The sequence below is a fragment of the Rhinolophus sinicus genome, linkage group LG01 (genome assembly GCF_036562045.2).
Source record: "Rhinolophus sinicus isolate RSC01 linkage group LG01, ASM3656204v1, whole genome shotgun sequence".
NCBI classification, from domain to species: Eukaryota; Metazoa; Chordata; class Mammalia; order Chiroptera; family Rhinolophidae; genus Rhinolophus; species Rhinolophus sinicus.
In genome coordinates this window covers 35,898,982-35,923,917 of record NC_133751.1, presented here as the reverse complement: position 1 = coordinate 35,923,917, position 24,936 = coordinate 35,898,982, and the positions used below count along the sequence as shown (strand labels likewise).

Here is a 24,936-nt window from a genome sequence, read left to right as displayed (position 1 = left end):
CTTAAAGTAACTATGGTTACAAAACCTTGTGCTGATTCACCGTCACTTGATTCTTTTCACTGGGGATCCACCTCTGTCATCAGGAGAGTCTCTTTGTCTAATGGCCCTCAGTTTGTCATCATGAGAATACAAAGATTAAACACCCTATGAATAGTGAGTGTAAATTTCTTTATCTGCCTCAGAAGTGTCTTTTAAAGAAGGAAGACTTGGTCAACAAAGAGGAGAGAAGTGTTCTTAGTTTAAACCAACTTTCTAAATAAAAAATACTGGCTTTCTATTGTTCCTGAAGTGTTTTGTTATCAGTGATTACTGGCAAGTGCTTTACGTCTTTACAGCCATAGTCCTGATGTTGACTAAGTGCTTCAAAAAGAATTTCTGTAGATATGTAGGGTGAAGGGATAAAATTTAGATTTAGGATGAATTGCTACAGACATTTTCTCAAAGAGTGTTAAGTGTTCAAACCATAATATTAGAAACAAAGTAGGATTGTAGGATTCAAAATATATACCGAATCCATTTTATTAAAATGTTATAAAATATATAAAGATGATAGGAAGAACATGAAAATGTAAACAGGGGTTATCTCAGAGGTGGGATTATGGGTGACTTGCCACAATAACCATATATAACTTAAATAATCAGGGAAAAAAAGTTTTATATAATAATGTATTTTAAACAATATCTACAGTTTTGGCAATTATAAAAAGGACTCACTGTCAATCTGGGGCACTTTCAGAGGAGGCTGGCAAATGATATCAGGAGCTGTTAAAGCAGGGATGGTTTTTCACCTGGAGAAGAAAGAGTAATGAAGCATGAAAGCTGGCTTCAACCATTTGAAAGATTGTCAAGTAGAGGAGTATCAAGACTTGTTTTCCAAAGACTCGAAGTTCTGTGGAGTCAGCACTTGTCTTTATTTAAGAAAGACACTTTTAACAGTAAAGGAACAGACTGATATTCAAAAACTACTAAAGGCATTCAAGGAGAAGTTGGGTGGATATCAGAGGTACGGTTATAAAAATGACTGCTTCACTGAGTGAGAACCAAGACTATGGGGTTTTCAAGGTCCTTCTAACCTTCAGATTTTATTATTTTAAACATTGCGAACATATTTGCCCAACACTCTAGAGGTCAGAAGTCTTGGTTTTTCTTTTCTTCTCTTTTCTTCCCCCAAACCCACTCCCACTTCCTTCTCATATTGACAGAACATGCTGACTATGCAAGGAGTCACTGGGGCAAATTGCCCTTCAGAACAATGCTAAAAGAGCAGTAAATCCCTCATAATAAAGCGTCTGATTGAAGCAGAATAGAAGTGACAGAGTATGGTGACTTGTCTAATTTACCACAATGTGTCAATTATGTACCATAAATGCTAGGATGGGGTTCCCCTGGCTTAGGCTTTGTAGGGGCTAAAGACAAATCACAAAGAATAAGATGGGCTTAGATTTTTACAACACATCTGATCCCTTGTGACCCATGTTATCCGTCCTTTTTTTCTATTACATCAATTTCTATACCATTTTACTTTAAAACGGTCAAGACATTCTCTGATCAACCTTCCCAGACATCCCAGCCTCTTGTGTGATCCCCAATGAATATAACATCTTCAACTATTGTTGGCCCCAGTTTGGAAGTAAAGATTCTTGTAACACCATTCTTTCAGGAATTGGCCGAACAGTATTAGAAACTTCGTTCCAAATACAAAACCAATTTATGTTCGAATAAAAATAATAGAATATACATTTAAAAGTTTGGGCAATTAAGATATATGGAAAACTTATTCTACTCAAACGTATAAATACTAGAGGGATGATTCAGGATTTTGGATACACTTCCTTGATAAATATTAAAAATGTGTATTTTATTTACCGGTGACTCTTGAACAATGTTGACCCCCTGCACAGTCAAAAATCTGCATGTACCTTGTCTTAAGAAAGATAACGCTCTTTCTAACGCTCCCCCAAAAGTTAACTACAGTCACCGCTAGGTTTCTACTGGGGATTGGATCCAAGATCCCTTGTGGAAACCAAAATCTGCAGATGTTCAAATCCCTTGTATAAAATGGTATAGAACAAAACGTATAGCAGGCTCTCCACATGCACGGATTCCCAACTATGGGTTGAATATATTGCTATATACCGGGAGTGACAAAAAAATGTATACACATAACTTGTATTCATCTTTTGTTATTGGTATATATTGAGTATTACAATTTTCATACAGTTTTTTCCTTTCTTAAAATGTGTATACATTTTCTTGGCACCGCCTCTGTGTGTGTGTGTGTGTGTGTGTACAAAACAGGTGTTTGCCCTTAATATATATATATATATATATATATATATATATATATATATATATATCATATTTTATTAATATAACTGTTATATTTATTGGAAAAGAAATCCACGTATAAGTGGACCTTAGTAGTTCAAACCCATATTGTTCAAGGGTCAACTGTATTTTGCTTCTGGAATATAAAGACATGTCATGGAAGAAGAACTATAACTCTTAATTCTTGGTTATGAGATTTGAATTTCTAATTTCAAATATACCATGTTGAACTTTCCATTCTCACTTCCCATATTCTGATTTTTAATTTGGAGAGTACTGTCCTGCACAAGATGTTATTTATGAGATTGCAGACTTACTCTATATAAATAAAAGCATGTAATGAGATTACTTCAAGCGTTGTTACAGAAATTATGAAGCTAATGAACATACAGTGCTTAGACCAGCTTTTTTGCACGCAGTCAGAATGCACAATCTGTGTGCTGTTGTCATTATTGTCAACGGTCTCACTACTAACTGGTAAAACTTGTAGTAATAGTCCAGATTCCACTTATATTTATTATCTATAGGCTCTGTGCACTGGGTGCTCTGTTTTCATTTAAACTTCTTGCTAATTTGGGTGAAGAACTTTGTCTCGCGCTCTGTCCAGATAAGTAAAAATGAAGTTTAAAAGATTAAGTATTTTGCTTGCTTCACACAGCTGCCCAAAGGTAGAGCTGGGATGCAAAGTAAGGTTTCCTGACTCTGATACTGAGGCACAGAATTTTAAAAATGCATTTATATATAATTACTCAAACATCCTATTATGTTTCATAATGATAATATAAAAATGTCAACATTAACTTGTAAGTTAGATACGACCTGAGTTATTCCCTGCCTGAGACAGACATGTCAAACTACTGTCAAAGATACTCAGTTAGTACTGGAAAAATATGGGATTCTAAGTCATATTTTTGCACAGTTTATCTCCATCCTGCTATGAAGGAGGATTATGTGATGTATTAAGGAAAATAATGCATCTCAACAGAGGCAATCCCCAAATAACTCGGAATCTTTGCAATGCCTTTACAAAATGTATAAGGTCGAACAATTAAATTCGCGAACTCACCCTAGAAAAAGTGCTACATACTTCATTGCTGAGTATCACCACGGTCACAGTCAAAGTACTCCCCTTGGGAAGCTATGCACCTACACCAGCGTCTTGTCCACCCTTCAAAGCAATTTTGGAACTTTTTTACTGGAATGGCCATCTGAGCTGTCGTCGTATTACCCTTGATGTCCTGAATATCATCAAAATGCCTTCCTTTCAATATTTCCTTTATCTTTTAGTAAAGAAAGAAGTCATTGGGGTTTAGATCAGGTGAGTAGGGAGAGTGTCCAATACAGTTATTTGTTTACTGTCTAAAAACTCCCTCACAGACAGTGCTGTGTGAGCGGGTACATTGTCGTGACGCAAGAGCCATGAATTGTTGGCGAAAAGTTCAGGTCATTTTCATCTAACTTTTGCACACAGCCTTTTCAGTCTTTCCAACTAGTAAACTTGGTCAATTGTTTGTCCATTTGGTAGAAATTCATAATGAATAACCCCTCTGATATCAAAAAAAGTTAGCAACATCATTGCAACAGGTTCACAAACCTAATTGTCAGACCTCGTACATTACAATGAATTTTTATCAATATAGATCTTTTTTGTTAACTATTAAAATCCTTTGAATAAGTTGTATTTCAAATGATCCTATTAGTATACAAGAAAAAAAAATCATCAAAATGAAAGTCCAAAAATTGAGACAGAAATTTTGGCCAAGAAAAGAGAGAACAGGTGTTTGCCCTTATTCTACACTCCTTCAGACTGGAATATGGAAGAACAACACTCTTGTTTTTGTCGACATTTACTAAAGAAAACAGAAACATCCAGCCAAGTTATGCAGTGAGTCTTTTGAATATATAGAGAAATGTTTACTTGTCTTGAGTTGAGAATGGAATTCTAGTCCCCTTAGACTGTGAGCCAGATTTTAGAAGGCCAGAATAAGCCCACTTGAATTTTCTACTCATTCTCTCTTCTGGGAACATTCTAATTTAGCTAAAACCAGGATTTGGATTTGGCCTAGCTATAAATTAAAAGAATACTACATGGCTCTGCAGCTCTGCTCAAGAGTTTATTTGCTCTTACATTAAAAAATAACTCAAGTTACTCTCAATGGATTCATTAAAAAAACCTGATTTCTCCACTTTATAGCTATTTTGCCTGGCAGATGGGATCTGGTTTTTTCCTTATGCTGCATTTTTTGAACTAAATATATATGTTGGGATAGCAGTATACTCTCCCGCCAGCAAAAAAGCCACATGCATATTTCAATAAAATTGCATTATTTGGCATCTACTGTCCACATATGTTCATTTGGCTATTGCTAGTCCAAGCCAATTATAGCCGCAAGGGAAATGAGTGTTTGAAATTTAAAGAAGGAACTTTAAATTTTGTAAGAGAGAAGAGGACTCTTGACAGGTAGATCAGTCTTTAATTCATTTTTAATGCAGTTGACAATTCCATAAATCACTGTTTTTCTCCCATTATGTGCCAGCTTCTGTACTATAGAAGCCCCAAAATAAAACTGCTTTATATTTTTGGGTGGGGGAGGCAGTTTAAGGCCAGATAAAACTCTTTATTTGAGCTTCTAAGGATGGATAACTTTACCAAGCTGAGGGAAAGAAAAAGTATTTCAAGCAGAGAGAATGGCATGGAGGTGTGGTGAGTTCAAAGGTAGAGCAAGTTATCTGATGTGTCTGGAAGGTAAATGTTGTAATGGATGTAGAAACATAAGTTGGACGGGGATGGTGTGGGTGATAGATTTCTTGGTAGAAAGTGCCATCATCAAACATTTTAAAATGAGGAATGTAAGCTCTAACCCTGTGAATCTGGAAAAATGGAGTATTCCATTCCCACAAATGTGAAAAGAAAACCTGGTGCCCTCTTCTCAGCGAAAAATACCTATAACATAGGTCTGAAATTAAGTGAATAGATAAGTAGGGGCAAAACTTATCTGGAACTATTGTTGTAAGCTAAGAACCGAAGTGTTCAATACCTTAGACTACCCAATAACTTTCTTTTTATTCTGACTTTTAAGAATCTGTTTGGGAATTGAGAGAAAACAAAGTACAGACAGAATTAATGTGATTTTTTTTTTCGTCTAAAGTTAAGTTCACCCAGAGATACCATCTTTTTTATATGTATATAAAAAAAATAGGCACACACATGTATTGTTTATGCACCAAAAATAATGGTGGTTGAAAATGGTACTAAATCCATGTGTCTTAATTAACATCTGGGGTATGAACCTACTCTCATTTGGATTTACCGAAATTTTATTACTTTCCAAGTTTTTTAGCTATAGATTTCATTCTATATGGTAGTTTTAGAATTACATGCATAAGAAAGAGATTGGCCCCCAGAATAAGACAAACCTGAGCTCTTTCCCACTTGGAAGTTATATGACCTTAACAAGTTATTAAATTCCTTTTAAGCCTTAACTTTCTCAACTGTTAAAAAAAAAAATCAGATGCAAACTCATATCTACCAAATAATTACTGTGAAGATTAAATAAAATGCTTGAAAAATGCTTATGATGATGTCTGGTATATATTAAGAACTTGATAAATGTCATTAGCCAATTATATAATTATTATTATCACCCAAAGATAAACACACATAATCAGTTTGAGAAAAAACATCTGTAAAAACCATTTTATCTGTACACTGAGCCAGTTGATTCACTACATTTTGCTTGATTAAATAATGATGAAAAGGGTAATAATAACATATATATAATACTTTAGTGTTTAAGGAGTATTCCCTCATGAACAAATAATTTGGCACCAACCCTGTGAGTTAGAAAAGATAAGATATTCTAATTGTTCACAAAGAAGAAAAAAAAAATCAGGATAAAACATCTGAGGGAAAAATACCTATAAATGCCAGAATAGCCCACGGAGATGAAGGAGAAAGAAAACCCTCTCAAAATGATTAATTTGTCACAATAAATACTTTCACGTAATCAGAGTGAAAAAAAGAATAACATCAGCCAGTGAATTAACATTGTCAAATCAAATAATGGTGATCTAACAAATACCAGAATTATTTAACCATTCTTTATAGCTAGCTATCGATTTCTCCAGTTTAAACAATTCATTCCAAAAGTAATATTTTAGTTATGCTTATGACTCTTAACACATACATTATCACAAAGAAAATATATCATAAAAACATTTATTTAAAATAAGTACCATTTTTATAATATATAGGTTTGTTTTAAAAAGTACATTATTGAGTAAAGTTTTAGGTTCTCTAGTTTCAAAAATTGGGCACTTATAGATTAAAATACAGTCGCTATATTTTATGCATTATTTAAATTATTGATCAGCAAACCATAATATAGACTTTGGAGCAATAGTTCTCAGACTATGCAATGGTGTACTGAAAACTAGAAAGGGTTCTATTGCTTAGTTAAATATGCTCAACCTTTCTCCAATTTCCTATTTGATTAAATTTTCTTTAACATTTTGACCAATAAAAGTTTTTCTTTAAAAAATTGATGTCTAATAATTGTTAAACCTGGCAAGGTGAATGTGTAAGTATTATAAACTGTATTGATGGAATTTCTCAGAAAGGTGATTGTGCCTAATTGAACAGTTAATAAATTTTTGTGGTTATATATATATTGTATTTAAGATTTTTGTATTATATACCTATGTGAGAGTTATAGTTGCTCCAAGCAGTATTGATTCCAGCTCATATAATATCATTAAATATTTCAATAATTCATTTTCTACCTTGAGCGCCATGATATTCAGATGTTCTGCTTCTTGACTCAAGTTTGATAACCATTGTTTTAGAAGTATACTCATATTCAGATAATTTTTATTTAACTATTTTTTAATTATTTAAATTTCCTTTACTATGTCTTTGTTGAGTAAGTAAAATATAAGGCAATACACTTGGTTAGTTAGTTATTATGCAGAATAGATTCATTCATGTCTCTGGGGTTTCCATCCCAAGTTGTCTCATACTAATGGAACAAAAAGTTACTGCAACTTTTCTTTATGGCTACAAGTAGGGCTATTAAGCAATAATGCTTCTCAGAGGTTTCTTTGACTTTTACTTAATAAACTTAAATAAAGAGTTCGTGTGTGTGTGGCTTAAATCTAGGAATTGTGTTTATCACTCATTACAGAAATTAATAGTTGTAGCAAATTAAGATATTGTTAAAATATGTAGGCTGTGAGTCTTTTACAATGTAAAGTTTTAATAACATATGCCAAAGAAGATATAAAAAAATGTTTAAAATCCAGATGATTTTTCTTGGAAGGCAGTGAAATCATTACATGTCCTTGAAGTTCTCATTGGCTTCAATTCCTTATATTCGCATTTAACTACTGCTCCCAGATATAGTGTAACTACCTACTAAATGGTGACACTGCCAGTTTGGAAGTTCTATGATAGTAAATCTAAAATTCAAAGGGATTTCTGTAAGGCAAAGTTCATTGACCCTCCTAGCCAAAAGAATTTCTCACATGTCTCGGAAAGGCAGCAACTGAGAGGCAAAAGATGAAAGCCATGAGACCAGAAATAAGAGACAGGAAAGTGTTGGTTCTGTGATATATTCTCTGTGGGACCTAATTCTCTGAGCCTCGGTTTCCTTGCCTATAAAACAAAGACTAGAGGGGCTTTAAGGTCTTTTCTGATTCTGTGCTTCTGCATATACAGAAGATTGTCTACTCCATAAGTGTAAGTGTTGCTACCTTGTTTCGTTTGGTTTTCTAACACACGATATAGCTAGGTTATCGTATCTCACATTTTGACTGGGTGATGTATTGTAGCCTGATCTGTATGAATTGTGATTCATATCACAATTTATTAATTTTTAAATACATATATATATACATATATATACATACATATATGTCATGTAGAACTGGAGGTGTTTATAAGTGAGAAAGACAATTTTTCTGAATACTACAGTATGTACATCTATTTGGAATAATTTGGAATTTTTAATAAAGTGTTAACAGAAAGTATCTTAAATGTATAATCCAAAAGGAAATTCTCCATAACTTTTCACCACCAACAACATAAATGTGTGTGTGTGTGTGTGTGTGTGTGTGTGTGTGTGTGTGTAGCAAGCTGGGGGTAATTTATGTAAAACATTTAATAAATGATATGAAGATCATTAAAAAGCATAGAATGCAAAAACTCTAATATTATTAGAATCCACACACTTCAATTATGACATGACCACAACATATATAACTGCTCAGTGATGTTCAAAAAAGATTATACTTATTCCAGTGTGTTATTGAACATTCTCTCTTTGGGGTATTTAATGTATTTAAATAAACTTTGGTCTTTTATTTTTTTATATGTATTCCTGTAAAATTTTATAATATTTTATTTAAAAATAATACAATTTATTTCATATCTTCCTAATTGTCCTTAATGTTTAAAGAAGTATTTACTAAATTTCTCATATTTATCTGACAAGCAAGAAAGGCAGATCTCTTTCAAGAGCTTCATCAACAATTTACTTTGAATTTCTAAAGCTCTATTTTGAGAAATACTTACTGACTCATAGCAGACCCATGGGAAACTATAAAGTAATATAGGCCTTGCTTAGAATTCTCTCAGGAAATTACTATAAACACCACAAAAATGTGTAATCAGAATATCCAGACCCAGGATGTTTCTGAAGGCTTCACTTAAGTACACATTTATTACCATATTCCACAAAACGTGTTTCTTGGGACACTAGTGTTTCAAAACGCTCCTGAAAAAAGGGACTCCTAATTAAACATTTGGAATTCTTTAAATGCTGTGTCTTCCTATTGGAAGACAGTAACATAGTATTAGCGCTCCTAACAAGTATTGTAGTAAAGTATACTACTCTAGTTAACTCAGAGTTTCTTAGTTTTTTTGGTGTTATTATTGATTATAAGACCCAAGCAGTTCTCCTCTACCTTCCCCCCTTTCTCCTTTACTAAATGCTATGAATTTGTAATTCCATGGAATACTGATTGGGAAACACTGCTTGAGGCCTTAAGGCCTTGGGAGCCTCCAAACCACAGGCTGGGAACTGTGAATGCCTGAAGGCCAGAGTGGAGTCCAGGGAAGAGGGATTTAGAAAAAGGTTGCAAAATCAGGGAAACCCATGACGATTGTTCAAAATAGAATTACTAGTTTGATTAATATCTCCTAGAGTACAATGAGTTTGCGTGCTGCTTTTCCAGCACGTTTAGAAATATGATAAAGTGGATGATCTATAACTGTGATATATTTAGTGCAAAACAGCTTCTCTGCTAGGCACATGATCCCCAGAAAAAGTATAACTGTTGAAGTGTAAAAATGTCTCTGTTTCAGACATTCTTAGCAAATAAGAAGAAACATATAGAAAGTATATTTTCAAATAATCAAAGTAGTCACAGAATATGAAAAAATTCACAAGTGCAGGCAGTACACGAATTAAGTTATTCAAGCAGACGGACAACTTGTACTAAACACTCTACACATTACTCAATTGGCATCAAGGAGTTGTTCCTATATTAAAAGAAATGATCCTTGGTGATTGTAGCAGAACAATATGAGTGTACTTAATGCCACTGAGATGTACACTTAAAATGTCTAAAAACCCTCTTCTATTGTTGGGAAGCATTTATCTTGACCACAAGAGCAGGTAATATAGATGCCAAAAAGGATGTGATAATTGTCAAAATAAGAGAAATATTCTTTTTTTATCCTCTTCTTCCACTGCCTAAATCCCCATGCTATTAGGGCTGCAGCAACAGGTTGAAAGTGGACTTTCCTTTTACACTGCAAAAAATAATATAGTTTTCTCTAAATGTAAAATGGCATTTCACAAATTAAAAAAATTTTTTTTCATTTCCTGTAGATGCATCGAGTAAAACCTGCTAAGTGGTTTTTTTAGTTAGGTAGAATACATTTGATTTATCAAAGTATGCATTAATATAAGAGAATTAACAAATTTGTGACAAATACTCATAGACTTGGGAAAGGATAAACTATTAAAGGATTGATGAACTATAAAACTGAAAAGCTAAGAATGTTTAAAAGCATTGCTCTCATTGGCTAATATCACCTACTAGACTGTAAGTTTATGAGGGCAGGGAACACATCCATCTTGTTCACCACTATATTTTTCATGCTTTCAACTGTGTCTGGTGTTGCAGACACTTAATAAATATTTTTGAGTGAGTTAGTAAATTCAAGATAGAGTTAAAATACAGAAAATTGCTTTTTAGGCAATGGTTAAAAAGTGACACTAACGAAGGCATTTTTCAATCAATAAGTGCTTTGAAATATCACCAATTGACCATTTAGATAGATAATCAGTCACAAGTTTCATTATTCATCAAATACATGTTCAGCACTAACTACCAGTCATCCAAATCTTGCATATGGAATTTTATTCACAAACCAATGCTCTATATTTCAAGAGACCAATATTGTCAACACTTAAGTACTTAATATCCAATTCTTCACATGAATCTTTCTGTCTGATGGACTATTGTTGAACTTTTCTCATAAAGCCTGAGCAATAAAATTATATTTCATGAATATTCTTATATTGTTTTTAAGTAGAGGCATTAAGAAATTTTCTATATATTTTTAAGATATCCAATGGAAGAATATTAATAAAATGCTAATATTAGTTATTTGAATTAGTTAATACTCTTCAAAATTTGTGCCATTTGCATACAAACATTAAAATTAGGAATTATTAAATGGTGTTTTATGTAATCCTGACAAAAGATTTAGAGATGAAACAGTATGTCAGTCTTTGGAAGAACATAAAAAAAGAGGTATCTACTGCTTTTAAATACGTACCTTAGACCTTAATTATTGATTTTTGTGTTATTTTTTTAAAAACAAAAATGTAAACAGGAAAACTAGGAAATAGTTGCTGCATAACTAACTAAAAGGGTCAAAACTTTGGAATAGCTTTGAGATCTATTTTAAAAGCTCAGCTACTTAGATTTTTTTTTTCTATTATAGAACCATGAAAAGTTATGTCAACTGAATTGTATACATAACTCCTAGAGTGTAGACAGTTGCTATTATTTGTTCACTTCATCAAAATGCTTTTTCAAATTCTTGCTACATCTGTATTACCAGGTCCTGGAGAAACCAAGGTGAAAGAGGCCCAGGAGAAGCCAAACCCTCTTTGCTATTTCTAACAAAGGAAATGCCATTCTTGCCACTAACTCTTGGAATGATTTCCAAGTTCTCTAAAAATAATTTAACCTGTGTCAAATAGCTGTCTCATCTGGAAAACTCAATAAATGAATGTAGAAGTTAGAAAGAGTAGGGGAAAGTTAGGTGTTAAACTGAAATGGTATATCCCAGGCATGTTAGATGGAAACTCCAAATTAGCCAGCACACTTCCATACATCTGCTCAGTTTTCTTTAAACTTGAGCTATATTATTGCAGAAAAGCATAATAATCCCCACTCTGATCTTGTGTTTCAAATGAAAGAGCCTGAAACATCACAGCATAGGCACCTTTGTAAAGGGGTATTATGAGTGGATGAATTTCTTTTGTGGTCAGCATTTCTAAATTCAAAGAGCAGATTATATAGGGAGGAAAAGTGGGAGGAGTAATATGAAGTATTACCCAATGACAATGATTCTAATTTGACATTGAACTTTAGTTTAAAGAGGACATGCCTGTTAAATCACGCTTCACTATTAAGCATGAGTTGAATTTTTAAAAATTCTCTGCAAATTATTTCTTGTTAGCCAAATTACACTTTGTTATACCCAAATTACTGTTTACATGTAGAAAGCTCAGTTAAATCCTTATAAAAGTAAAAGGGATGCTTTATTTATTTGCTCATAAATGTGGGTTATTGTATACTATTTTCCTAATTTGAAGCATTTTTTTACATGGGAGTTATTAAAAAATAATTTTTAAAATTCTAGTTGTATAACTTTGCAAGAAAATTCTGTTTCATAAATTTCTGTCTGTTACATTATTTAAGATGAACATTTATTTTATGTCGGCCCATGAATAAAATGTCATTGCTTACAATGATTCTCAGACATCTGCTAGTGTCCTCAAGCAGATGAATTGAATATTTTTAGAAGGAATGACTTATCACATGACTATTAGCTTCTGTAGGGTACCACCTAAACCAAAATTTTTCAAGGTAATCAAACGTAAAATGGAAACATTCTTGATTTTAAACATTTTCGTATTTTCTTTTTTGATGTGAAACACAACCTATAAAAAATTTGTAAAGAGAAGTGGCTACAGTAACTTGCACTATTTCCTGTTGACTAATATGAGGATGAAAGTGAAATTCAATTTGTTTAATATGATAATGTAAATACAGGTTGATACTATGACTTTGCTTCCCCACTCTTATAGTTTGTTTTAGAGCTTGGGGTGGAAAGGGGATAAAAAGAGATAATATATGGACCATCTGCCATTTGCCAAGAACTGTGCTTAACATATTACATATGTTAGCTTCTTATTTATAATGAATTATGAAATAGATAAGAAAAAAGTTCAACCAAAAAAAAAAATCCCTTACTTTTTTCCCCCTCCAAATCTAGAGTTTCTCATGTACCCTAATAGGAGAGAACATCCCTAGTAAGGAAGAGAAATCAGTTTCTTGCTTTTTCTCACTGTTTTGTTGTTGTTGTTTGTTTGTTTTGGCATGAAATGAGGGGAATCCAACAGTGAATAATGGCCCAAGAGAGATATCTGTTTTTACATATTTTATTGTCTTTGCAGATCAGATGGGGATAGCTGAGGGATTAAAAAATGAAAGGTAAGAAAAATGAGCACATATTCAGAATAAAGCATAGTATTCAATTGATTTGATTAAAATAGTTATAATGAATTTAAATACAAACATAAAACTTTAATTCCCAATGCTGTAGGTGGAGAAAAAAAAGAAAAGGATAAGTTGATTGTGGCTCTTTTAAGACCAAACTCAATTTATAATCTCTAAGGAAGTTATTTAATCAGGTCCTTTATAGCATTTCATAACATTAAATTTGGCATGGCTGTCAATTATAGGTATGCTATATCTCTCTTAAATATGCTGAGACATAGGAAGATAAATGTTAAGTAAAGATCAGAAACTATACTGAATTGATAACACCAAGTATTTTTCATAAATCCTTCAGTCGATTCTATCCTACATTAATTTTGATTTAAAAGCTACTCTAGAGAATACACATTAGTCATATAATTTCAATATTTCTCTATTTTTATCTCAATAAAGCATGAGTAACCTGAGTAACAACATTTCCAATCAAGAAAATACTGTTACCTAATACGAATTAACCAATAGTCTGAAATTTTAAATGCTTTTAAACTACTTGAGAACAAAAATACAGTTGTATTTATTGCCATATCTTTCTTGGGCTCATCACAGGTCTCATGCTTACAAATGGCAGTAAAGCTGACCTAAATGAGAAGCAATTTGGATGAAGATTACCAATGCGGATTAAAGGTTTGATTCTGGTCAGGTCCTACTCTATGGGAAATTTGTGTCCCCCAGAGCAGGCTAAGCAGTCGCCTTGATCATTTCTACTACCTTTTTTTTTTCTTGTTTGCTGACCAGTGATAAGAAGAACACCACTAAACATTTTGATGATTCATCGCAAGTGTGCACGTCATACATTTACCCAGATCTTTATGTGGCTAAAGTCTTAAGAGTCTCCCACACCAAAAGTCATGTTTGAAATACAAGACATTAACAATCTGAAGCAGGCTTAGCTGTGAGGCAGCATACTGAGAAAAATTAGGTGAAATTCTAGACATTTCTACAGAGAATCCAGCTACTTAATGACCACTGAGGTCTTCAGTGAATAGGTGTGAATATTTCAGTGCAGTCCAACCTGAACTGGAAGGCAGTTCTTACTTCCAAATTTAAATACCGCCTGTGCATATAAAAAAATGTTTCATTTATTAGTCCAAAATGTTACTATGATTGGGATCTTTGAAAAACATTCTTTTTTTCTTGGGCATGTTCTTCAGCAAAAGAAAGTTAGGAAGGGTAGACTAGAGAATTAAACTTATGCTTGGAGGCCATAAAATTGAGATGTCCTGTTTTTCACCTCAAAACACATGAGGTTGGGCTGAACATGGTTGAGTAAGTACATTTCTTTGACAGAGTTAAGATGATGAATCATGAATCATGGGTGAACCTCAGCAAAATTCTATTCACCCGCTAAAAAGCTGTTAGCATATGGTTACTGCGGATCGTCCAAACCATTTTCTTCACAAGTTGGACCCATTCTCTTTGAGGGGCAAGTGCAGCTCCCATTGAGAGGATTACAGTGAGCTCTGTGAACACACTGGCACTTGAGAGCACAGTTAGGTCCATACTGGCCTGACCTGCATTCTGTGAGGTAAAAATAAAAAAATAAAAGCAATTCAAGTACGCTTTTCTATCAAACAGTATTTTTACTGCTATTTCTTGGAATTCAATAAGATAATGATAGACTTGCAAAGAATTCTGGTTAACCATGGGGTATCTTTTTCCCGTGCTAGAATGCTATACAATAAAAGTAAGGTCTTTAATGGAAAACAGGAGGCTGGGGAGTGTCAAGGAAAGTAGTGACCAAATTGAAAAAGGGAGAAGACAGGACAGAAATTTAAATTTTTAAAGTGCCTTCTCAGAATTAGATTATTCAATAGAACCTATAACAGTCACATTGTGAGGGACACAGTAAAAATGGATTAGTTGTTCTGAGGTCAGAAAAAGGCAACACTCACCCAGAGTACACAATATATGAAATTTGTCCTTAGGTTGAAAATATGATTATTTGTGCTTGTGTTGATGAAAATGAAATGGCTACACATTCAACTCTTTCACCTCATAAAATATGTCGAAAGGGCCAGAGATCCCCCGTGTACCTACCTCTCTAAAATCCTGCCATATATCTCAAGGGATATAACTATCTTTTAGTTGAATTGCATTGTAATTGTAACCAGTAGAGAAATGAAGGGAGGGGATAAAAAGTGTTAGCTTTATCAAAGTAATTAAATGTGGACTAAAAGGTGCCTCCAAACATCACATCCCAGCCTGGGCATTTGGTTTTAGTCTGATATTCAGCAGACCATTATCCGAAATTAACAGGTTCTGTTTCTGAAGGATCGTGAAGTTATGAAGAAAGCTCAGCCTGGCCCATGGAAACAGAAAATGGGTTCAGATTCAGTAAGGCTAGACTGGAGAGTAATTCAACTTACTACCACTGTTTAAGAATCAGAAAAACTTAACTTTGCAGCATTGAGTCACTAGATTTAAACAATTTACAATTGGGTTCCTAATACATTCACTCGGTTGGTTCTAGCAAACCTGTGAGATAAGCAAGGCAGTGAGGAAAGCTTTCTCTTTGTAGAGAGAGAAACTGAGGTTTGGCATGGCTTAAGGGACCTTTTCAAATGTTATATCCTTGGCAAATGGCAGAGCTGGATTTCTGAATTCTCAGCTGGTGCTCATTCCTCATTCTGCACCACCATGTGGAAAGACACAAGGTATCAAACATATGTAGATTAAAGCCCAAACAAGGAAGTGGAGAGGTGGAAAGTGGAAATTCTAAAAATAGCAATATAAACAGTGAGGCTAAGGGGACTAGAGTACATTCTGAGTGTGTAGGAAAATTTTTGTTAACATTTCTTTGTTGCCTCAAAATGCCTTTTGCGAGGTTGGAGAATCAAACTAAGTACTCCATGAACCATTGCATGTTTGCTTATTGCTCTTTTGGATAATGAAGGTAGGTTAAGGTGTGGTCTAGCTCTTTTGTCTTAATTAACTAGTTAGACTTTAAATACAAGATAAATGAAAACCTATAAATCAATTTTGCAATTAATTCTTTTTACAGAGCAAACAGCAATTCAATCCCTTACTACATGAAAGAACAACTGGTAGGTAAAAGGAGTTTTGGCGGTGACACAACGCTATTCTGAAATGAATCTTTTCTTTAAATGATCGAAGTTTATCAAAATTGAAAAAAAACTCTTGTGTCATTTCAAATTTAATCCAGTGCATCCACCTCTGCCCAGTGTGTAGGATTATTTAGCTTAGTGGTAAGACCTAGTCTTCTTGTTTGAAAAAGAATTGAGTTAGAATCTCTCCTGAGCAGTTCAGAATCTGATTTTAATTTATAAAAATACCACATTTTCATGTTAATAACGATGTGTATTTAAGACATCTGTTTGAATGTCTGCAAATGTTAATTTACCAAAGGGGTGGGGAAATAATCCAATAAAAAGCTGTTACATTCTTTTATGAATTAACATTATGGTTGTTTAATAGGTCCTTTACCAGAGTTCAAATTAAAATGAGGTCTTTTATCTTTACAGTGCCTGCATAGACACAGCTGCTCACAGTTAATATCGCAGATGAACTGTGCCTAATTGAAAATAAAAGTGCAAATAAAAGTCCCTGCAGTACATCTGTGTAGGCTGTGGTTCCCCAAATTGCTTATGACAAGAGGAGTGTTCGGGTGCCCACAGAGAATGGGCACGTTAGCACATATGATCCACTGTCACATGGCAATTTACCTGTGGATGAGAGTGACTATGTGATTTGAGAATTTAGTCCATAGCAAGTCCATAGAGTGAGGCTTTAATTTCCAGCCTGTCCACAAGCTCTCTTGGTTTAGTGGCAAGTTTTGAGCCCCCGTTGAGTGCTGTCCAAAGAAATGCCTGCAATGAAGAAGACGCTCTATGCTGCGCTTTACAATACTGTAGCTACTGATCATCTGTGTCCACTGAGCACTTGAAATATCATGTGTGACTGGCGGGGGGGGGGGGGTGAATTTTAAATTAAACTAAATTTGAATTAAAGAGAAACCTATAGTTAATGGACAATACATATTGGACCATGCAGATATGTAACCCAAAGCAATTTCTGTTCCTTTCTTTCCCTTGGGAGGGGATATTAAAAGTCTGGCTCTGGATGCAGAAAGCCTGTTTCAAATCCTCAATCTGCCACTTAACCTTGAGCACGTTACTTAACCTTGTTGTGCTTCAGCTCCCTCATCTATAAAATGGAAATAGTGATGATAGCGAAGGCGCCTAGTGTAAATTAAAATGCCTGGCATATAATATACATTCAGTAAACATTAGTGACTTCTTCGGTATTTAGATGAAACCACAATTACTATAAGCATTCTGCCTTTGGTGACATGTATACTGTGGCTTCACCAATATGTCATGCTGATATTCATTCTGACAGATTTAGTTTAGCTATGACAAGGTTCAGGTACTTGTTTACCACAACTCCATGAGGAATGCTGAAAAGAAAAGCAAGAATTCCTTCAACAAAATTTGCTGAAGACTCTCATGTGCTAGACCTAAGTTTTTCTTTTTGATAAAAGATTAACATGGATCCAACTCTCCAGAAGCTTGTAGTTCAGTGAAACATAGGATTCAAGATTTAAACAAAGCAGCTTCGCAAAAATGAAATGTCAACATCAGTAAGCTTCTGAATTGGAAGATCCCAAAGGATTCCAACTCGATATTCAGAACTCCTCGGCCTTATTTTAAAAGTCTATTAAAAAGGGATAGGAAAGAATATAAATCTCTTGATGAGCCACTGGAGCTTCCCTGTACTGGACTGCATACAGACATTCACATGTACAGTATTGTCTAATAAAGCATCACCCACGGTCCAGAATCAGACTGCCTAGGATTACATCTCGGTTCTGCCTCGGACTACTTCTCTGTGCATCAGTTTCTTCACCTGCCAAATAGGAATAAAACTAGAACAACCTCATAGGGTTGTGGCAAAGAGTAAATGAAAACACAAATGTTTAGGATGGTGCCTAGCATTCAAAGAAAGTAGCTTTTATTGCTATTTCTGTGAAGCAAAGTGACATGAGGGAGATGGTGCTGGGTGGATCGCATTCTTCTGTAGCCTGGAAAGTTACTATGGCTGTCTCAGCATTACTGAGATCTCAGGTTACAGAATCATAGATTGGTGCTGGAAATGATCTTAGAAATACATAACCTCAACCCTTCTTTTTTGCAGATGAGGAAAGTAAATTCTGAGATTCATTGCTCTACTTTAGGTCATAATCTATGGCAAGTCAGTCATTTAGGGCTGTTGAGAATTATATAAAACCTTTTCATCTAGAGAGCAACCTAGATGAAAATTCAATAGGAAGTGATGAGCCAATGATTCACTCAATCTACTTTCTCCTCATCTTAAGACACTCCCTAAAGATTTAGAACTTTACATTCTAGGTAGTCTTCCTGTGAATGGAAAAGGGAAACAACAACAACAAAACAAACACACACACACACACACACACAGAAGTATAAATCTCAATTCCCAAAGAATAGCTGAGAACTTGGGTCTCAAGACTACTACCAGGGCTGTACCTTAATTACCTTAATTCTAGTGATTTCTCTGAATAACTTTTGTGATCAGGGTGTTTAACTGCATCACCTTGAGATACTTACAGGGTGTCCTCTGTCAGTTGCAAGGCTAACATGGGTTCCTGTGTTATAACAACTACATATGCCACTTAATCATACTAAGGCAAGGTGACAAGCAGTGGTGGTGTGACGTTCTTTGAGTAATGTTTCTAGTATAAAAATGTATCTATAGCATCTCTGCATGACCCATGAGTCAGAGGGACATCATGAGTTACTTAGCTCATACCAGCTTCACATCTGGTTCCAGTTCTCCCAGGCGGGCAGAGGCATTTTCCAGTTACTGGGTGGCAGGAGCTTTCATTTTCACAATCACAGAGTTGATGGCAGTTGTCTCCAAACATTCCAGGTGAGCACTCTACCAAGGAAAGAGAAATACTGAAACATTAACCCCTTGAGCTTTCACCGATGCCTGTCAATTGAGATTAAAAATAGAATTTCCTCAAGATTGAGCCCCAAAGAGCAAAATGGGCTGATAAAATGAGATTTGCTGGTCAGAAGAAAAGAGGAAAGTTTTGGAATTCTCAGAAAGAAGCTTCATTTTATACCTGATTTCACAGGCAGGTCCTAAAATTGATTTGCTTTGACCTGTTAGAATATTCTGGAAGCTTTTTGAAGACTGGAACTTAAGGAAGGGGATCGAGTCAACTAGCCAAGTGTATTACTCTTAATATTTTTCCTTAGCATATTATTTATTTATTTGCTGTCTATTTCCAGAGAAGACTGTAAGCACCACTATACATATATTCCTAGGCTGTAACACTAAATAATGAATGGCTCAGTGACTAAAGGATTAACAAGAGGCGATATATGTAAAGCTCTTAATGACATGTGAGGCTATGGTATGGGATGAATACATGAATCTTTTTTAAAGGCAATAACTCTGATTCAAACAAAGTCCAATTACCACTATCATTATATTAGAATTACCATTCTAGTGGCTGCCGTTAACCACGTGCACAAGAGCACACCTGATGTAGGCTAAAATAGGACTTGGAACTACGTAGTCTGGCATTGTTTTGAACAGGCTTGATCAGTTGTTTAGGACTTCATGATATTCTGTTTCAAACTAAGTAACACAAATTCTCAGCTTACCTCTCTATCGTCAGCCACATTCATGGCTTCAATTACTTTTTAGGAATAAATGCTTTATCCACATCTTTAAATATTTTTAATAAAGCCCTTGTATCTCTTTCAATACCTTTGAACCCAATACATTTCATTCTTTTAAAAGCACTTAATACCATTATTATCATTCAGAGGTGGAATCTTTGATTACTGAGGAGTAACAGCTTGAGGTGTTTTGAGATATTAAACACTTTTTGGGGGAGTATAAATTTTTTGAATTATCCGCAGCAAAACCAAAAGGACGCAGAACTCGTATTGTCTGTAGAGTGAATTCCTGTTGCTTTAATGTCCAAGCTAGAAGTTTAAGTGATTATTCCATGTTTTTGATTTGGGTTTATGTTTGTCTGAAGATAGAAAGATCTAACAGTCACACAGAATTCCTCCATTCATGAGCTTAAAAATGCTTAAAAATGCTCTGGCCATACCTTTTTCACACTGGCTGCCATGGAAACCTGCTGGGCAAATGCACTGTCCACTCGTTGCATCACAACTAGCTCCATTTTTGCAGTCACAGATGTGAGCACAATTCAAACCATAAAATCCAGGAAGGCATGCTGGAAAATAAAAATGTCAAAATGCTATTTTGGCTTTAAGAATAAATACAGGAAAAATTAAAGGATGTGCTTTAGGTCATTTGTTTCCCAGGACCAAAGAAGGAGATGAGAGTAGAAAATTAGAAAACAATAAAAAGTCATCTGGAGAAGCACATTGACAACACTTTAGTCATTTAGATGAGTGATTCTATTAAATGCCATTTTCTACAAATAATCTTGAAGAATCCATAAAATTTAAAATATCTTCAAGTAGATAAAATTTATTTGCTATGATGTGCTATAGTCTGGCAAAGACCACCAAATTCCTGTAATACCCTAAACACCTAGAAGAGCAATGTTTTAAAAATTTAGGTACAGGATAAATTTAGCAAGAAAGTTTTTTTTTCTTAATTCAATTTAAATAATTAACTAAATAAGAGTATTTGTGGAAGGTGATTCATATAGCTCTTGATATTTGAAGTTCTGGGAATGGATGACAGAGGTAGGTATGAGGGAAAGTGAGGAGGGAGGGAGGGAGAAGACAGAATAAAAGAGAGAGTATATGATGTATAGTAGGTTAACATCTTATGAGAAAGTTGTCTTTTAAAGTGGGTAACATTTTTTTAAAATTAAAGTTTACTGGGGTGACAATGGTTAGTAAAGTCACACAGGTTTCAGGTATACAATTCTGAAATTTAATCTTTTAAAAACTTACATATGGCCCATAAGGTAGATTTGTTTCTTAGTATGTCCAGTATAACCTGTTTTTTTCCCATAGTTTGAAGAAGATAAATATTTTTGTGGCTTAACACCAGAAGAAGTAATCGATTTACATTTAGAGACCATGTCATCCAAGCAAATGTATTTCGTTGACTGCTAAATTTGTCATGTGCCCTGGGAGATGCTCACTCTGAAAGCGCTAAGCTTGACTACAGATAAATATATCCATTTCCTCTCTTGAGTTTTCTCTAAGGTTATGCTCATCACTCACCAATGGGAATGTGAGGGGGATGAAATTTCCTCACACTTCAATTATCCATTCTCTCTCTTCTCTCACTCTCTCGTTCTCTAACTTTCTCTCTTCGTTCTTTCTGTCTGTGCCCCCCACCCCTCTCCCCAGGAACCTAGAATTGGATTTGTCTAGGCTTCATGGGTATGACACTTCCCCAGCAGGCATGGTGTTACAACATTAAGAAAAAAATGTATTCGGGGAGCAGGAAAAGGAGGTGAAACCAAAAAGAGATAAGGAATGAATTATTTTATATAATATATACCCTTACATTTTTGGTCTTATTATAATTCTTTTAAAAATAAATAACAAAGGAAGATCCAGTGCAGGGTTCCTTCTGCTTGTTCTTGTGTAACTGTTATTCAGAATACATAGAAAAATGAAATCTCCTTTATCTTCTTTATTTTAATTATATACAAAACTGAGCTCCTAAAGGTTGTCTTACTTGACTTCTGCATTTCTCTACATAATACTATCATTTTTCCAGATTCCTTGGCTTGCAACTTTAGAGCCATCTTTGATTCCTTCATTTTCCTTACCTCCATATTCAAATCAATTGCCAAATATAGTCAATTGTTCTTCCAAAATATTTTGCTCTTTCATTTCCATTTTCATCCAAGTCCAGAATTAAAAAATCCTAGCCTATCACTATAGCTTCCCACATGAACACTACTTATGACTCCTTCTCCTAATAATCAATAATGTACCCACTTTACAGTTTCAGTTCACTAGAGTGTTGTCTCTTGTCTGTTCAAAATCTTCCTTGATACCACACCTGTAGGATATGTAGGATGCAGGATGTATATAGTATGACATTTATGAACTTTGAATAGATGCTTTTTTCCAATCTGTGTCTCTTATTTCAATTTGAAAACAAAACAAACAAATAAACAAATGAAAACCACAAGATGTTTACATCCATACTCTCTGACCCAAGAAACCTCAGAATGGTTGGCAAGCGTACTAAACCTCAAAAGCCTTAGTAAGATTTGTTTCTGTGAAATATGTTTACCAAATCCTAAAAACAAGTTGAAAAACAGAAACAACTTAAACATTGTTAATATCACCTCAGAGGCTTTAAAAAGTTACTTCCTTCTCAATAATTAGTATGAGTGGAGATTTTGCAACATGCCTCAGTGCTAAATGCTTATATGTATATATATTTTTAATCCTCATGATAACCTTTTAAGGTAGGTGTTATTATCCCCATTCTACAGATTATGAAACTGAAACTTGAAGTCAATAGTTTATACATCTTTTATATGGCCGAGCTAGATCACATATAACTAACTCTAGAGCCTAAGCTCTTACATCTTAATTGTGTTGTTTATCAGGGCTCCCTGACATCTAAGACAAATTATTGTATAATTCTCCCATTTCCTAATAATATGTGAAAGTATTGAGTCCACATGAAGATATAAATAAATATGTTTAAAAAGAACTTGAAGAAGATGTTTCAGAGTTAATTCTAGATTAACATGAAAAAAGCAGCTTCTTTGTCTATATTTTGCCTAAACGTAGTCAGAGGAAGTAGAATGATTTTATTCAGTAACACCAGCAGCTGACTCTTCAGGGTGGGTCTACCTGTATCTTCTACAGATGATCATAAAATCATAGAGGTGTTTTTCAAACAGTAGTTTCAAAAAGAATAAACAAGTCCAATTACTTAATCATGGCAGTGGTCAATACCTAGAACTTAAATTAGAGCTATGAAATACACTGTAAGAGTATTAACATTAAAGCGCTACCAGTTTATCTAATTTGATATATTACTTTTATTATTTAAAAAACAGGTTTTAAAGCTTAAAAGTTATTAATGCGATATCATGCCCACTTGTTTTCTCTGTTTACCGTGTTCACAAACTCTTCCATAGTAACCTTGGAGGCACTCACAGCTTCCAGAAAACCTGTTGCAAACTCCATTGTTCTGACACGTGCAATTAAAATGACAGCCTGGGCCATAATACCCAGGGGGACATTCTGAAAAAGAAAACACCAAACCTTTAGCTCTAGTTAAGACAATTGAATGTAATGAGTTTGAGGACAGAAAAAAACAGCAGAATTAATGAAAAAACAAAGAGTATAACAATCATTAGCTAACCTAATCAAGATAAAAGAGAGAAAGCACAAATACACACAATTTTATAAAAATGTGGAATGACAAAAAGAACAAATGTGAAAATAAAATACAAATAAATATAAAAACCTAAATTAGAGAGGTTTTGGGAACGTACAGAGGGATAGTGGATGGGGGGAGGGGGGTTCACACAGTGTGAGGGATATAAATGATAAATGTCTAAGTTTTGCTTTGTCTTGTGCACCTGAAACTAATTAAAAAAAAAACAAACAACAAAAAAAAACACCCTAAATTAAATGGAAAATTTATAGAAGATAACTTAACAAAATTAACCTAATTTGAGGCAGAAAACCTAGACGGGGTAATTATAATAGAAAAACACTAAAGAAAATAGTAAAATAGCTCTTGAATTAAATAAAAAAAGAAATCCCACCAGTCCTAGGTGTCACAGGAAAATTCTACAATCCTTTACAGATCAGATCATCACTCTATAACTTATACTATTCCAGAATATTGGAAAGGAAGTAAGATTGCAAATACATTTTATTAATTGAGTATAACATCAATTTTAAAACCTGAAAAAAATGCATTAAAAAACTATAGCTCAATTCAATTTATGAATATTGATATGCCAAATTCATAAAAAATATAAGTACATAGAAACCAACACACATTATAAAGTAATATATCATGTCCGAGCAGTACTTATTCCAAGACTGTAATGTCATTCAATATTAGGAAATTCATTAATAAATCCATCATATTTATCAGCCTAAAGAGAAAAATCATATAATTACTTCCAGAGATGCAAAAAAGACATTTGAAAAATAAATTCACTAAAAAATTCAGTAAAAACATTGAGTGAATTAGAAACTCAATAGCTATATCTTAATATGAATATTAATATCTAGCTTTTCACTTAATGAGGAACAAAAATATTGAACAAAATATCACCAAAATTTTGACAACATACTCTATTGATAAAGCTCTGAGGAAACAAGCAATCTGTATATTGCATATGAGGATACAAAATGGTACAACCCCATACAGAGGAGAATTTGTCAATATGTTGCAAAATTAAATTTGTATTTACGCAGTGACTCAAAAATTTAAATGATACAATACAAATAAATTGACAATACATTTTAATAATATTCTAATTTAAATAATTAACTAATAAAGAATAAATTTAAATGACCAAATCAAAGTTAAAATATCCCATCTCCCAAAATGCTGATGTTATCCAACTTAGAATTTGGACATAATGGTACTATTTTTAAAGTACTGCTATTAATTTAATTTAGTAATCTCTAATATCAGAAAATTGAAAAGACATGTCTCCCATGAATTAGGGAGGACATCCATGTTAAAAAAAAAAAAATTCCATGAAAATGACCTTGAATGTTAGACTTAACAGGGAAATGTTAGACTTTGAGT

At 33.9% G+C, this 24,936-nt stretch overlaps 1 protein-coding gene across 12 annotated transcripts in view; it reads right to left on the bottom strand.

The window, feature by feature from the left end:
* Positions 1-24,936, bottom strand: part of LOC109449436 (multiple epidermal growth factor-like domains protein 6) — a 731,002-nt gene that overhangs the window by 58,631 nt on the left and 647,435 nt on the right. For 7 of the 12 annotated variants that reach the window (XM_074327498.1, XM_019735706.2, XM_074327521.1 and 4 more), the window contains 4 exons: positions 23,274-23,402; positions 20,306-20,434; positions 18,982-19,110; positions 13,060-14,709 (listed from right to left, as the gene is read on the bottom strand). In XM_074327498.1, coding sequence (XP_074183599.1) covers positions 14,558-14,709; positions 18,982-19,110; positions 20,306-20,434; positions 23,274-23,402 — 539 coding nt within the window. In that variant the 3' untranslated portion in view covers positions 13,060-14,557. Of the gene's footprint in view, positions 1-673; positions 789-13,059; positions 14,710-16,874; positions 17,019-18,981; positions 19,111-20,305; positions 20,435-23,273; positions 23,403-24,936 lie in introns of those variants that run through there. The other 5 variants (XM_074327483.1, XM_074327507.1, XM_074327516.1 and 2 more) reach the window with 3 other exon arrangements.